General features: G+C 40.7%; 1 protein-coding gene across 4 annotated transcripts in view; it reads right to left on the reverse strand.

The window, feature by feature from the left end:
* The window catches only part of PARVA (parvin alpha), a 196,118-nt gene that overhangs the window by 19,013 nt on the left and 162,417 nt on the right, over positions 1-14,688 (reverse strand). For all 4 annotated transcript variants that reach the window (XM_037839928.1, XM_037839929.1, XM_037839931.1 and 1 more), the window contains exons 5-7: positions 10,356-10,496; positions 4,671-4,786; positions 455-513 (exon numbers count right to left, since the gene is read on the reverse strand). In XM_037839928.1, the coding sequence (XP_037695856.1) occupies positions 455-513; positions 4,671-4,786; positions 10,356-10,496 (316 nt within the window). The remainder of the gene's footprint in view (positions 1-454; positions 514-4,670; positions 4,787-10,355; positions 10,497-14,688) is intronic.

Here is a 14,688-nt window from a genome sequence, read left to right on the forward strand (position 1 = left end):
TTTTAAAGTAAATGAAAAAGAAGAAGAAGAAAAAAACCCTCAAGGGTAGAGAGGGGCTTTCTGGGTCATGGCACATGACCAAATAAATCAGATTCAGAAAAGGAAGAAAAACTTCCTTTTGAAGGTTAACAATTTAAATTCAACCCCATGTTTATGGCATGACGATTTCATGCTGGTTGGCTTTTTTGGGTACACTTTTTCCCAGAGTGCCACAAAATTAGAATTTTTCAATCACTGCTAATTCCCTCTCCCCACTTCCCCACCCAAGTTTGCACCTTAAGCATTGAGAGGCATGTTTTGAATGCATGGAAAAGGCTAAACTATAATCATTGGCTGAAGTCTAATCCCTCCTGCAATCCCAATAAATGAAAACTAAATATCAGCAAATGGATGAATTTCAGAGAAACATCTGTGTTCCATTACAGAATCGCTGGCAACAACGGTGTTGACATACTCTGTGTTACCAGTTATTTCCTCTTGGATTTGCCGAGACTGGAGGATTCCTTCTCGTTTCTGAAATGGGGGTAAGGAAAGGGATGGGGAGGAAAAGAGAAAAATATGCTTTAGAAAAATACTAAAAAAAACAAATTAACATTCCTGACATTGAGAAGGTTAACTGGTGCTTAAGAGACTAACTCAGAGAAGAGATAATGCTAGAAATGTTCCTGTGACTGGACTGTACCATTTGTCCGTAAGTGCAATTAGTGTTTAGTCCAAACAAGTAGGCTGTTTCTTGGATGGTGAACTTTTCTTTCTTTATTGAAAGACATTCTGCTGGAAGAAGCAAACTGTTTGCCTCCTAGAGTAATCCACAGTAAACCAAATGGAAATGAAGGCCAGGGTGTGTCTGCCCTCCAGCTGGGGCCACAGAGAGAAGTTGGAAGAAACACATTTAATTGGGGGGCTGGGGTGGCAGAACTGAGGCCAATTTGGAAAATACAGGCAGACGCAGAGCTTTTTTTTTTTTTTTTTAACTGATAACTACGTGAGCTTTTAAGTAAGTGGTACAGACTTCCAGTAACTAGCTTCTCTTTTAAGAAAAGGTTAAGCATTTCCATCTGGAGGCCCATCCTTCTGTCTTTCCATTCATCTCTCCATCCATCCATCCATCCATCCATTGTCCATTCATCCACCTCCCCTCTAATCATCTTCTTTCCCCTTTATTTAATTCATCAGTGCTATGCTGGTTTGTATATATTATGTCCCCCAGAAAAAGCCACATTCTTTAATGCAATCTTGTGGGGCAGATTGATTAATCTTTTGGATTAGGGTGTGACCTCTTTATTGAATGTTTCCATGGACATTAGGCCCCGCCTATTCAGCATGGGTCTTGATTAGTTTACTGGAGTCCTTTAAAAAGAACTGACACTGACGCTGACATCTGGAGACTTTAGGAGATGAAAACGTCCCAGGATGGGCTAAGCCAAGGCCTTGGCTGATGCTTTGAGATGCTAGCCCAGAGTTTGCTCCGGAGAAGCTAAGAGAGAGAAGCCTAGAGACATTTTGGAGAAAGCCGTTTTTGAAATGCAACCTAGGAGCAAAGGACTAGCAGACACCAGCCACATGCTGTCCCAGCTGACAGAGGTGTTCTGGATGCCATCGGCCTTTCTTCAATGAAGGTATCCTCTTGTTGATGCCTTAGTTTGGACACAGTTATGGCTGTAGAACTGTAAATTTGTAGCCAAATAAACCTCCTTTATATAAGCCAATCCATTTGTGGTATTTTGCATAACAGCAGCAGTAGTAAACCAAAACAAGTGCCTTCTATGTGCAAGACCCTGTGCTGAAATTAGAACCAATACATAGTTTCTGGCCTTGAGGAACTTAGACTAAAGCAGGGGAGATGAAGCAGGCACATACCTGTTGTCCCAGCTTAATTATTAATAGGACCTCCTTTCATTAAAAAATGTTATGATAATAAATTATGTGGTCATCCTGTGCAGAAAGGAAGTGCTGAATCAAGGAAGAAAGGAGCAAGCACTTTCACCTGCGATGTCAGGGAAACCTTCCAAGAGGAAGAAGTCCTTGAGTTGGAACTTAAAGGACAGATAGGTTTTGGCTGGACACACAGGAGAGGCCATTTCTGGAAGGATGAATGGCCCCAGCAAAAATGTAGTCAGGGCAACATAAATGTGTTCAGGAGGCTGTTTGGTGGAAGCAGAGTATCTGGAGGAATGATCAGGCTGGGAGGGTAGCCGGCATTAGTCAGTGAGGAGCTCTTGGGACCACATTGGAGAGTTTGAATCACATAGTATGGGTGTGGGGAACCAATGAAGGGAGAGTGTAGGGTTCAGAAAGATTTGCTGATAGGGGTCAGGAGGAAGATTCATGTGGCCCAAATAGCCACTTACCAGACACTTGTAGGAAGGAGTGTCTGGGGTAAGCAGTTGACAGAGTGAATTCACCTTCCACAAAGGCTGAGGTAAGTGTCAACAAGGAGCCTCTGAGAGTTGGTGGCTTAGTTGCAACCTCTTTCTTTAGACCCTTGACCAAACTTCCCTTCACATTCCCAATATCCACAGAAACTAGTGTCCTTGCAAAATACTTTTGCAGAAGGAAAGGTAGAGCCAGAAAAAGACCAAGAGTCTATCTGGACTAGTTTAAGAAGAGTTGACTACCAAAAGGAAAAAAAAAGGATTAAAAAATAAATAAATAAAGAGATTATTTAAAGGGGATCAGGTGAGGATAAACCAGAAGTTTTTCCACAGTCTCAGTCTCAACATATCTATAGATTTCACACATGGCTAATGAAATCTGTCTCCTTGTCTTATGAGTCTACTCACAGACATAAAGCCTCAATCTTCAACTTCATGCATAATTAAATGCTTTTATATACAACAGAGAAGAAATCTGGGTTAAATAGTCCCTCATGCAGCATCCTGATCCACTGGGATCCATTGTTTGTTCCCTAAAACATTTTCTCAGTCGGTGACTCATGACCAATTCTCTGAGTCTTGCTTCTGCGCCTGTTTAACTTGACAAAGCATAACAACCCATAAAACCTAACATGCATTGATGTCATTTTATGTAACATGTCTTCTTTTCTCACTCATGCTAACAAAACTGCCTACAGGAGAAATTAAAGCAACAACAGCCTTCTGATGGCCTATAATTGAGCTCAAAAGAAGGCATGAGAATGTGCGCTTGTAATGACCACTGTTTCAAAATAGGAGTCCTTTCCTGTCTTGCTCAAATCTTCAATCATATTTTATTTTAAAAAATTATAATGAAATGGATTCATACATTACCGATTGGTAAAATGACACAAAAGACATGGCCTGCATTCACTAGGAAGATGCTCGGGCAATGAAGTGCTGGGTTAGCCACATATCCATAGTGCCCATAAAATGCTTAGCAGCATACCTGATAGAGTTGAAGTGCTCAATAAATGACGACAATTAGTACCTTTCAGTCAGCTGCACTTAGTGTCTGCACCACACGCACTGGCATGGACTATGAGCTTCTGATAGCCCTCTCTGCTTCTAAAATGTAGTCATGTCTCCTGGCAGGGAGGGCCAAAGTATAATAATCTTATTATACCCCTCCTTGATTCTCAGCAGAGTTATGCACCCAGAAGGTATGGAAGAAATAGTTTTGATTGGGTACTATTACAAATTGATTGAGGAAAAATCAGTCATGGCCACCACCGTCTAATCCTCCCCTCCTATTAACATCTGATGCCTGAAAACTCAGCTCAAAGTCCTTTGGTCCTGGAAACAGGCCTGGCCTGGTCAGGCGAGATTTACCATCCCTCAAGGCATTTCTTCACTAAGGGATGGCAGAGCTACCATGCTGTTCTCTATTGCAGAACCTGGGTAACCCTGGATATCCAGGGAGCTGCTTATGTGGGGAGTTCTCTCTTGCTGCATGCTTGTTTGGAAAAGAACAGAAGCAAACAAACAAACTGATGCCCTTTTGCTAAATGGGCATAAAGTTGGAAAATGAAATTGAATTTGAGTATCTAATGGGGTTAGGAGCAGAGTGAGATGGTTTCGGAGAGAGACCACACACCCTCATGGTGGAAATTACACAGCCATATGTGAATGGAAATTCCATCCCACAATCTGGAAAAGATGACTTGCTATCCAGCTGTGCTTTTCTGGGTGGGTGAAATGCAGCAGTGCCCTCAACACAGACACAGAGGGTTGGGGCCTCTAAAACACACACACACGTACTCACACACTCCCTCACATACCCAAATATCTGTTTCCTCCAATACCCAGACATCATTTATTTAAAAAAAAGGATGATGATTTTTCAATGGTTTGCAGGGCATCCTGTACACTCTTGAATACAACTGCATAAACACACAAGGACACATCTTTCTTCCTGACCCCATTATAGAGACCTCACAAACATACACACCACACAATATTCTCAAATATACATTACACAGACATCCTCCTGACAAAAACATGCACACCACAGTCATGTGCCCCATACAGGATATCCTATACACAGGCACAGTCTTTGCCACATATCAGGGATAAACCCACATGCATCAGGTAATTCCTTCACACGCCTCCCAATGTTCACCACACCCAAGGACAGTCAGCGTTCATTCATCATCTGTCCTTCTAACATTCTATCCCATGTGCCTCCGCTTTCACAGGAACTCGGCATCCACAACTCTCTCAAGGGGCCGATATTTGTAGTGGTATCCTTCTTACCTGGACCACAACCACTTGGATGGAAACATGGTCTGGAAGTCGGATTGGTGCCCGGAAATACTGGGACAGAGCAACGAGGAGATGCAAGATGGCTACCAGGCTCTTGGCATGAACAGCTACAATAAAAGATTTTAAAAATTAGAGAAGCTTCTTCTAAGTCCTAGGCAATACAAGCAAATATTCAAACTGTAGTAGCCCCACACCCAATGCCCCTTTAATCCATCCCCAAGTTCCAAGGGACATCATGGATGTCCTCTTGGATCCCTGAGATCTGGGCCAGATCCCATGAGGCTCCTCCTTGGATCATACTGTTGGATTTATGATGTGGTACCTCTTCACCCTAATCTATGGTTTCCATCAGGGCACTGATGATTGCTGAATTCTGAGCTCAGATCAGCCCTCTCTCATCCCATGTCCTTATTTACTCCCTTCTACTAACCATGAACATATGTTCTCTGCAACCCCTCTCCCTTCCCAGCTGATTATGAACTCTTTGGATTACCACCATAATCCTTACCCCAAGTCACTGCACAAAGCAGGCCTTTAATAAATGGATACGGAGGCAGGAACATGGGGCCCTTCTTTGTCATGGCTTTAAGATCCCTGAAGGTGCATGAGGCATCTGAAGGGCTTTGTTGCTTTCTTGGGCACCATGTATGGTCAGTGTAGATGATGTGTCTTGGGGAATAGCTGGGAGGGGCTGTTCATGACCCAGTTGGCTTTCATAGTGGCTGATCTATGTGCTGGACATGAAGACAGTCATGCAAGGAAAGGCTGGGCCCCAGTGGGCTGTGGTTCTCTCAGTAGATGGGAGGAGAAAAACATGATGATGTAATGGGAGCACACAGGCAGTGTGGTCAGCAGACTGGAACTTGAGTTCTGACTTCACAACCGTGCCATTTACTGGCTATACATCCTTAAGTAAGGTACACAAGGCCTCTGAGCCTCAATTTGCTCATCTTCACGAATGGGGATAACAGTACCTATACAGAAGTATAGGTTAGAATAATTTCCAGAGATAATAAAAGCAAAGTCCCTGGCACATAGCAGGTGCCCAGGAATGGTTGCTATTTTTATTATAACTTATTTGAAAGAACCTGGCACCTGGCTCAATCAAACACGTCAGCTTTCTTCCCTTCTTTTCTCATAAAAGGGAAGATCCACCAGATACTTTACCTGCCTTCACAGTCCTACTAGCTCTCCTGGCTTCTCATCACAGGGGACATTTATGGAAAGATCAAAAAATGCCCGTCATGTATACTTTGCCTGCACCAGGTTCCTGATTAGGGACTCATTCTGTCAGCTCTGAGATCGATGAGTTTGCTCTGGCAGAAGCTTTGCAAAATCACCAAGAAAAGGGGGTGATTCAGACATTCCTTGGGAGCTCATTAGAGTTTCCTGTTATCACTGCAGCTTCAAAGAAGCTTTTCTTCTGGCTAAAAATAGCAGTTCAAACCACTGCCAAATCATAGAGGAACTGTTCCTAGCTCCTAGCCTTCCAGAAGAAGGTATTTTTCAGCTGTGGGTTTTCAGGCAGTGTCAACCAAGTTTTACCCATAGTTACAGTCTCAAAAAAGTCTCCTGGCATGGGACTGACCCACTGACATGGTGTGGTCGCTGTCAGACAAAGGCAAAATTTGGGTTTGTTCTTCTGATCAGAACTTACACACCACCACTAGTCCAGTCACTGAGGGGTTAAGAACATTTGCTACTCCTCCTCCTTTTAATGACAAAACAAAATGTTGGAAAAGTTGTGGTCAAACAGCCTGTTCTTCCACCTGGTGACACTGTACATCACCTTGACTGTCTTGGTCAGCAACATAGAGCCATATTAGGAGCACCCTACAGAAGGCCACTCTTTCGTGGTGTGCTCCAGCCTCCAGGGAATTTTTTCCAAAAAGATAATTCCACAGAGACACACACATACACTACAGGCAAAGATGTTAATTATTGTGCAATCTGAAATCATTTAAAGAAACCTGGAAAAAATTATGTCTAATAATATGGTTTCGTCCTGTGGTTTTCAAACATTTTGTATTAAGCAGAGAAAACCAAACCCTTTCTTCAACTAAAGCCTTAGGTAAAACTGATGAAAAAAGTACAATTGCTCTGTTTAAAGTGATAATGAGGGTCCCAGAGTCCTAACTGTAGCCCACCCACAGCTTTTTATCCCCTTCCCCCAACTAAGACGTCTGAGAATCTCCTTGCAAATCCCTAGGTTGGGCCAAGCATGGTTTAATAACCACTGTTTCAATAAATTATGGTATATCCACACAGTGGAATAGCTTGCATTGAAAATCACTGTTAAAATGATGTAACTATAAATGTTAATGTTTTAAAGTTAAGGCACAACTGGATAGAAACTATGTAAATATATATATAGGCACACACTTGTACCTGGAGGTGTGTACTTGTGGTCAAGATTTGGAAAGGAATATTTTTTTTTTAATGACAAAAATTATGCTAGAGTGGAAAGATAGTTTCAATTTTTCTCCTGTTTCAAAATTTTCTTTAGGATAAAGACATATCCTCTTCTCAATTAAAAAAAAATTCTAAGCAACCATTGCATATTGGGCACCCTCATCTTTGCTGCCTCTTAACACCTCCTGGGATTTTTTTCCCCCTGATGCTCGGCAGAATCTGAGGCCATCATGCGTCTGCACTCGAGTCAGGATGGAAATGGGGAGAAAAAGAGCAAGGGCCAAGACCTCACTGTATAAAGTAGAGAGCAGCAAAAGTGTTACTTTAGGGCTAAAAAGTTATAAAAGAAGCTGCCGAGTTAGAAACAGTTTTCCAAACAAGTCCTGCAGAGGAAATATAAATTGTTGTAATTTTTCTGGAGGTAATTTGACAATATATATTATGACCTTAAAAATGCACAAACCCTCTGGCCCTAAAATACCATTTCTATGTATTTATCCTAAAGAAATAATTATGACTATGGGACCTAATCAGGTAATTATATTAGTGAACAAATTGAAATCACTCTAACTCATCAATTGTTAAATAAGTTATGATATATCCATATATGTCATATTACATAATATTTGAAGTGACATATAGAAAAATATTTAATGTAAAGCTATATATCTTCCAAACAACATATATAGGTTGATCTCATCTTTGAAATAAATGATTATATATATCTACAATACATATAAATACCTGTAAAATATTTACATATTTATATTTTAATACACCTTATATTTAGAATATAAATATATTTTCACACACACATGCATGTGACTTGAACACGGCACACTGGTCACCGTGTCTCTGTGGGTGGGCAGCTTCTGGGCAGTACGGGTTCACGGTCAGTGCACAGACTCTGAAGCTGAACTCTTGGGGTCTGATTCCCGGCTCCACTACTGCCCACCTGTGTGACCTCAGACAATACTCCTTTAGTGAATATTATTGTGTAAGTCACTCTTCTAGGTTCTGGGGATATAACAGTGAAGAGACAAGAACCCTTTCTCTCCGGAAGCTTATATTCATAGTTGTTTAACCACTCTATGCCTCAATTTTCTTATCTCTAAAATGGGGATAATATAATTCTTACCTTGATGCTGAGTGAGGATTACAAAACTTAAAATATATAATATATAATGTGTTTGGCACAGGGAAAGCACCAAAAATGTGTGAGGTATTCATATTTAGCTTTCTTTTGTTTATCTGTATTTTCTAAATTTTCAATAATGAAAATTACTATTGTCAATAAAAAGAAGAAAAGAAAAGAAATGAGAAGAAAAAAAAGGAAGGAAAGGAAAGGAAAGGAAAACAAAAGAAAAGAACTCCCTAAAGCCCTGATCAAGGACCCTTTCACTTTTATCCTGAGCAGAAAGATGACTCAACACTCCCAGATACAGCTAGGGAAGATAAGCCAGGGAGGAGGAGATGGAGTTTTTTCCCTGAGGAGTTGTGCTTGACACATTCCTTATGGAACAACACTGCCACTTGGAAACAGGTCCAGGGCTTCTTGAGGCCTGAAGGCACTGCAGGGAGCTAGCTACCAAGATAAATATTCCTGACCTAGAAATCCATCTCATTTCTGGGAATTTATCTGAGGAGAATAATTTGAGAGAAGCAAAAAGACATACAACCTAAGACGTCCGACTTGGCACTAACTGGTAAAAGCAATAGGTTGGAAAAAACCCCAAACAATCAACATCAACCTAGGTTTAACTGTGGGATATCGCCCCCATGAAATAGAAGCAGCTATCAAAAATTATAATTTCAAAGACCACATGAGAACAGACAAAACATATATGATGTAACATTAAGAGAAAATAACAAAACACAATAGTGTATTTGGCTCACCAAACGAAAATATGCATTTTTGTGGACAGTAATGGCAAAACATGAAAATAACTACATTAGAGTGGTATTTTGAGTGATTATTTAACTCATGTCCATTTCTCTGTAAGAAAGTAAAGTACAAATTAATAAACAAATTACTCAAAGCCACTGAAGACAATGTTCCTAAGGTGGCTTTAAAAAAATCTGTTCTTCTCTTTCAGCCTTTCCCATATTGTGTTCCATGGTTAAGTTAAAAGGTGTTGGATACATGTGGGGAAAGGAGTAGGAAATAAGATCAAACAAAACTAAGTGGGGCTCTTCGTTAGACAGCTTCTCTAATGCTTATAAGACTACTGCTTATGTCCAAAAGGTGGATACAGTGTGCTGCGTTTCCCAAACTAGTCATCAAGCCCTCTTTTTCCTTCCCCACCGAACACTGTTAGTTTGCCCAAGAACACAGGGAAACAGAGCACACCCAGCACAGCATCTAGGGCTGCCTCTGGCAGGTGCCTGCCTGTGCCCAGCAGAGAATGCCCTGTTCCTGTGTGCCGGTGAGGCAGCTCATCATGCCCTGCAGGCAAAGGTGCAATTACACTGAAGGAGGCACTTGGCGTCTGGGTACCAGTGTCAGATGTTACAAACCTGCTGAACAGACTGTCAGCAACTGGGTCTCTTGATTAATAAGTGGAGATTCCTTTTCGTTTCCCAGACATGTTTTCGGTTTTTTGTTTGTTTGTTTTTTGGGGGGTGGGGAGAGGCAGGGGGAAGGGAATCTTTTAAAATTTTCTTATTGTTTCTAATATGGACTTGTTAAATCCAAATTAAACACTCTTGAGGCAGCAGACAAATTAACGGTTTGTACTTTTTGAGATCCTTGAGCTATAGTAGCTATGAAAACCTGAATTTTAAAATCCTGTCCCAGGGCCTAAAGTCTCATCCATATCTTTGCTCCTTCTGGAAAATGAAGTGGGGAGAGGAAGGTGTGAGCTCTGGGGCAGACAGAGGCAAGTCTATTCTCCACTGCCTCTTAGTTGCATTGCTATGGGGACATCTGCTTCCCAGAACCTCTACAAGCTGCAGCCACCAGCTCACTCAAAAGGTTGTTCTGAGACACAGAAGAGGCTCAATGGTTATTAGTTTTCTTTCCCTCCCAATCTTGTATGAAGTTTCTGCAGAAACCCTTTGAGAGAAAAGAGACCCTGGATTCTGATATTTATTTTCCCAAGGGTGTGACAAGTTCTCTTTCGAAGGAAGGGCATACTGAGCTAAAAGATAAGTGGGTTTGCACCAGCCCAGGGCCTGCCAGCCTACTGGATGGCTTCTTGGGGGAAACAACACAGTAGAACAGAGGGGTATTCTGACAGTCCCAATTTCTCCTGTAAAACTCACAGTCCACGTTCCACTTGATGCTCCTGGGAGGAAGTTTCAGGGTTTCATTGATCTTCTCCAGAACAGTCTGCAGTTTTTGCTTCTGAGCAATCTCTGACTGGGTGACTTCAGCAACATTCAGTTTCTCACACTCAAGTTTCTCTGGAGTAACAAGGGGGGAAAGAACAGCTGTTATCTCCAGCCGGACAACTCTCACTCATATACTCACTCACCAAACATACACAGAGCACCAACAGCGTGAGGGTCTTGCTCTTCCCTGCTCCTCTGATGGGGGTGATGGCAGCACCAGTAATTGTGGGAGCCTTGTGAGCAGGTTTGGTGTCCCCAAATTATAAGATCCCAGGATCATAGAAGTGGGGCATTTAACCTAGCATTGTCTGTCATATTTGAATTATCTTCTATCATTCTGGTTTTTTTCCTCCTTCTTTTCAGATCTGCCTTCTTCAAGGAGGTCCCTGTGGCTCCACCAGGAAGCCTTCCCTGCTTCCCCTAGGCAGAACTAGTCATGTCCTTGTCTAAGGCATTTTGACTATTCCTTTAGTACATTATGTGTCATGCCAAATCATATTTATCTGTTTTAAGTAATTCTCCCTTTAAAACTGCCTGGAAAGTAACTTATTTAATATGTCATATTTCATCAGTTCTAAGGTACATTTTTTTTTTTTTCACATTGTAAACATCCCTGAGATCAGGTTGTGTCTTAAAATTGATGGCATTTTACAATTGCTGTCAGCCAGGTGGTGAACGTGACATAGTTACCACTGCCTGCGTGCATGTGAACTTGGTCACAGCTCTTTGTAGAGTGTTCCCTTCCAGGTCTCAATAAGCCTACAAGAACACTTTCAAGAGATATAAAATAAAAATTCCAAGCAATAAAAAAAATTGAGTAATAGCTTAATTGAAGTGGTTTTTTTTTTTTTTCTCTTTCTTAGTGGTACTTAAAGGTGTGTTTTAAAATCAATAGCACTTGGGTATAGTGACATAATCCCTTACTACTTAAAACAAAGGCAAAATACAGTCCAGTCATTTTATTAGCCTAAGGTTGTATTGTAATCTATTAAAAAGAACTCAGTAATTTATGACTCCCTATTGGGAAATACGTTTTGTGCTATTGGAGTCACCTAATCCGCTCTTCATAACTCATCCAGGATTGAGAGAACTGACACTCGAAAACATGTTTAAAGTATCTTTCCTCCTCATTTTTAAGGGCTGCTCTACAAACTAAACTTTGCTATTTTCCCTTTTACTTATTTATTTTTAAGAAGTTCTAGCTTATCCTTATGCTTCTTAGATAATTCTCTGAAAATGAGGTTGCCCACTGGGGAATTTCTGCATATTATACGGATTTATGAATTCTTTTCAGCAACATGGTAGGCTTATCTCAAGCTATTCTTCTCTGTGATGGCTTGGAATTTTATCCTTTTCTTCAGTTGCTTGAAGTCATTCTTTATTTCTCAAGTTTAGGAATTTAACAAACACATCTAAATGTCTTCCTCTTGAATGATAAACCTTGACAAGGCCCTGAGTAACTTTTCCATTTTTAGGCTGAATTCTAATTTCAGATTTTCTCCTAGTGAAGGAATGGCAAGTTGGGTGCATCTTACACTGCAACTACAAGCACTGGGTAGAGGCTGCCCAAAGTGCAAGGTTAAGAAAACATCTGAAGCCTTATCCTGGCTCAAAGAAAGAGGCTGCTGGGAGAGATTCAAGATGCCTGCCTTGGGAGTGGGCTGGGTTGGTGGGAGGGGAGGAGTGGTCGTATTGAAGCCATTCATTTACTAGTCCTGTTGTAGTATATCTCTGTCTAAGAATTTTCATATTTATAACCACCTGCTGGCAGTGGACTTCTTGGAGTGTATAGCTTAGGTCTCTGAGTCTGTTTTCTAGATCAATGTTTTCTTGTACTGCTGTCCCTTTCATTTTCCAACCTTCCAAAATTGGATTTTATACATCATCTACTAGAGCATTCATGGTTTTTGTTTCCACCAATATATTTAACTAGTTTATGATACTACAATTGTACTGCATTATTTTCTTTTTTTAATTCAATTTTATTGACATAAATTCACATACCATGCAAAGTGTACATTCAGTTGTTCACAGTACCATTATATAGTTGTGCTTTCATCACCAAAATTAATTTTTGAACATTTTCATTACCACACACACAAAAATAATAAGAATAAAAATTAAAGTGAAAAAAACAATTAAAGTAAAAAAGAACACTGGGTGCCCCCTTTTTTTTTTGCCCCCATTTTTCTACTCGTCCATCCATACACTGGACAAAGGGGAGTGTGGTCCATATGGCTTTCCCAATCACATTGTCACCCCTCATAAGCTACATTTTTATACAATCGTCTTCAAGATTCAAGGGTTCTGGATTGTAGTTTGATAGTTTCAGGTATTTACTGCTAGCTATTCCAATTCATTAGAACCTAAAAAGGGTTGTCTATATTGCGTATAAGAGTGATCTCTCAGCTTCTTTTGGAATGCCTCTGCTACTGAAGCTTATTTCATTTCCTTTCGCATCCCCTTTTTGGTCAAGAAGATGCTCTCCATCCCATGATGTCGGGTCTCGATTCCTCCCCAGGAGTCATATTCCATGTTGCCAGGGAGATGTACTCCCCTGGGTGTCAGATCCCACGTAGGGAGGAGGGCAGCGATTTCATCTGCCAAGTTGGCTTAGCTAGAGAGAGAGGAGCCACATCTGAGCAACAAAGAGACATTCAGGAGGAGGCTCTTAGGCACTTTTATAGGCAGGCCTAGCCTCTCCTTTGCAGCAACAGTCTTCCCAAGGGCAAGTCCCGTGGTAGAGGGCTCAGCCCATCAAACATCAGTCCCCTATGTCTGTGAGCACATCAGCAACCATCGAGGTGGGGAAGCCCAACACCCCTGCATTCTCCACCAGCTCCTCAAGGGGGCTCTGCATATTTTTTTTTCATTGTTTTTTTTTTTATCAACTCTTTTTTTTTTTTAATTAACTATTAACTATATAAAAAAAAATTTTAAAAACATACAATAAAAAAAATCTCAAACAAACCATAAGAAGGGAGTAAGAAAAAGACAACTAACCTAAAATAACTTTACTTCCAACATGTTCCTACTCTACCCCAAGAAAATAACCTAATATAGCAACATTTCTGTGAACTTGTTCCTACCACACCCACCAGAAATCAACAAACCATAGTCATTCCTGGGCATTCTCAGAACGTTAAATTTACCCACTATAGCTTATCTGTTCTTATTGGGTTATCTTTCCCACTCCATTAATTGCTCTCTATCACTAGTTCCCCTACATTCTACATTACAAACCATTTATTTTACCTTTTTCAATGCTCACATTAGTGGTAGCATATATTTCTCTTTTTGTGCCTGGCTTATTTCACTCAGCATCATGTCTTCAAGGTTCATCCACGTTGTCTTATGTTTCATGACATTGTTCCCTGCCGTGTAGCATTCCATCGTGTGTGTGTATACCACATTTTATTTATCCACTCATTTGTTGAAGTATATTTGGGTTGTTTCCATCTCTTGGCAGCTGTGAATAATGCTATGAACATTGGTGTGCAGATATCTGTTTGTGTCACTGCTTTCAGATCTTCTGAGAAGTGCAATTGCTGGATCAAAGGGTAACTCTATATCTAGTTTTTTAAGGAACTGCCAGACTGACTTCCAGAGTGGCTGAACCATTATACAGTCCCACCAACAATGAATAAGAGCTCCAATTTCTCCACATCCCCTCCAGCATTTGTAGTTTCCTGTTTGTTTAATGGCAGCCATTCTAATTGGTGTGAGATGGTATCTCATTGTGGTCTTAATCTGCATCTCTCTAATAGCTAGTGAAGCTGAACATTTTTTCATGTGTTTCTTTGCCATTTGTATTTCTTCTTCAGAGAACTGTCTTTTCACATCTTTTGCCCATTTTATAATTGGGCTGTCTGTACTACTGTCATTGAGTTGCAGGATTTCTTTATATATGAAAGATATCAGTCTTTTGTCAGATACATGGTTTCCAAAAATTTTTTCCCATTGAGTTGGCTGCCTCTTCACCTTTTTTGACAAATTCCTTTGAGGTGCAGAAATTTCTAAGCTTGAGGAGTTCCCATTTATCTATTTTTTTCTTCTGTTGCTTGTGTTTTGGGTGTAAGGTCTAGGAAGTGGGCTTCTAATACAAGGTCTTGAAGATGTCTCCCTACATTATCTTCTAGGAGTTTTATGGTACTGTCTTTTATACTGAGGTCTTTGATCCACTTTGAGTTAATTTTGTGTAGGGTGTGAGGCAGGGGTCCTCTTTCATTCTTTTGCATATGGATATCCAGCTCTTCCAGCTCCA

The sequence above is a fragment of the Choloepus didactylus genome, chromosome 6 (assembly GCF_015220235.1).
Source record: "Choloepus didactylus isolate mChoDid1 chromosome 6, mChoDid1.pri, whole genome shotgun sequence".
Taxonomy (NCBI): domain Eukaryota; kingdom Metazoa; phylum Chordata; class Mammalia; order Pilosa; family Megalonychidae; genus Choloepus; species Choloepus didactylus.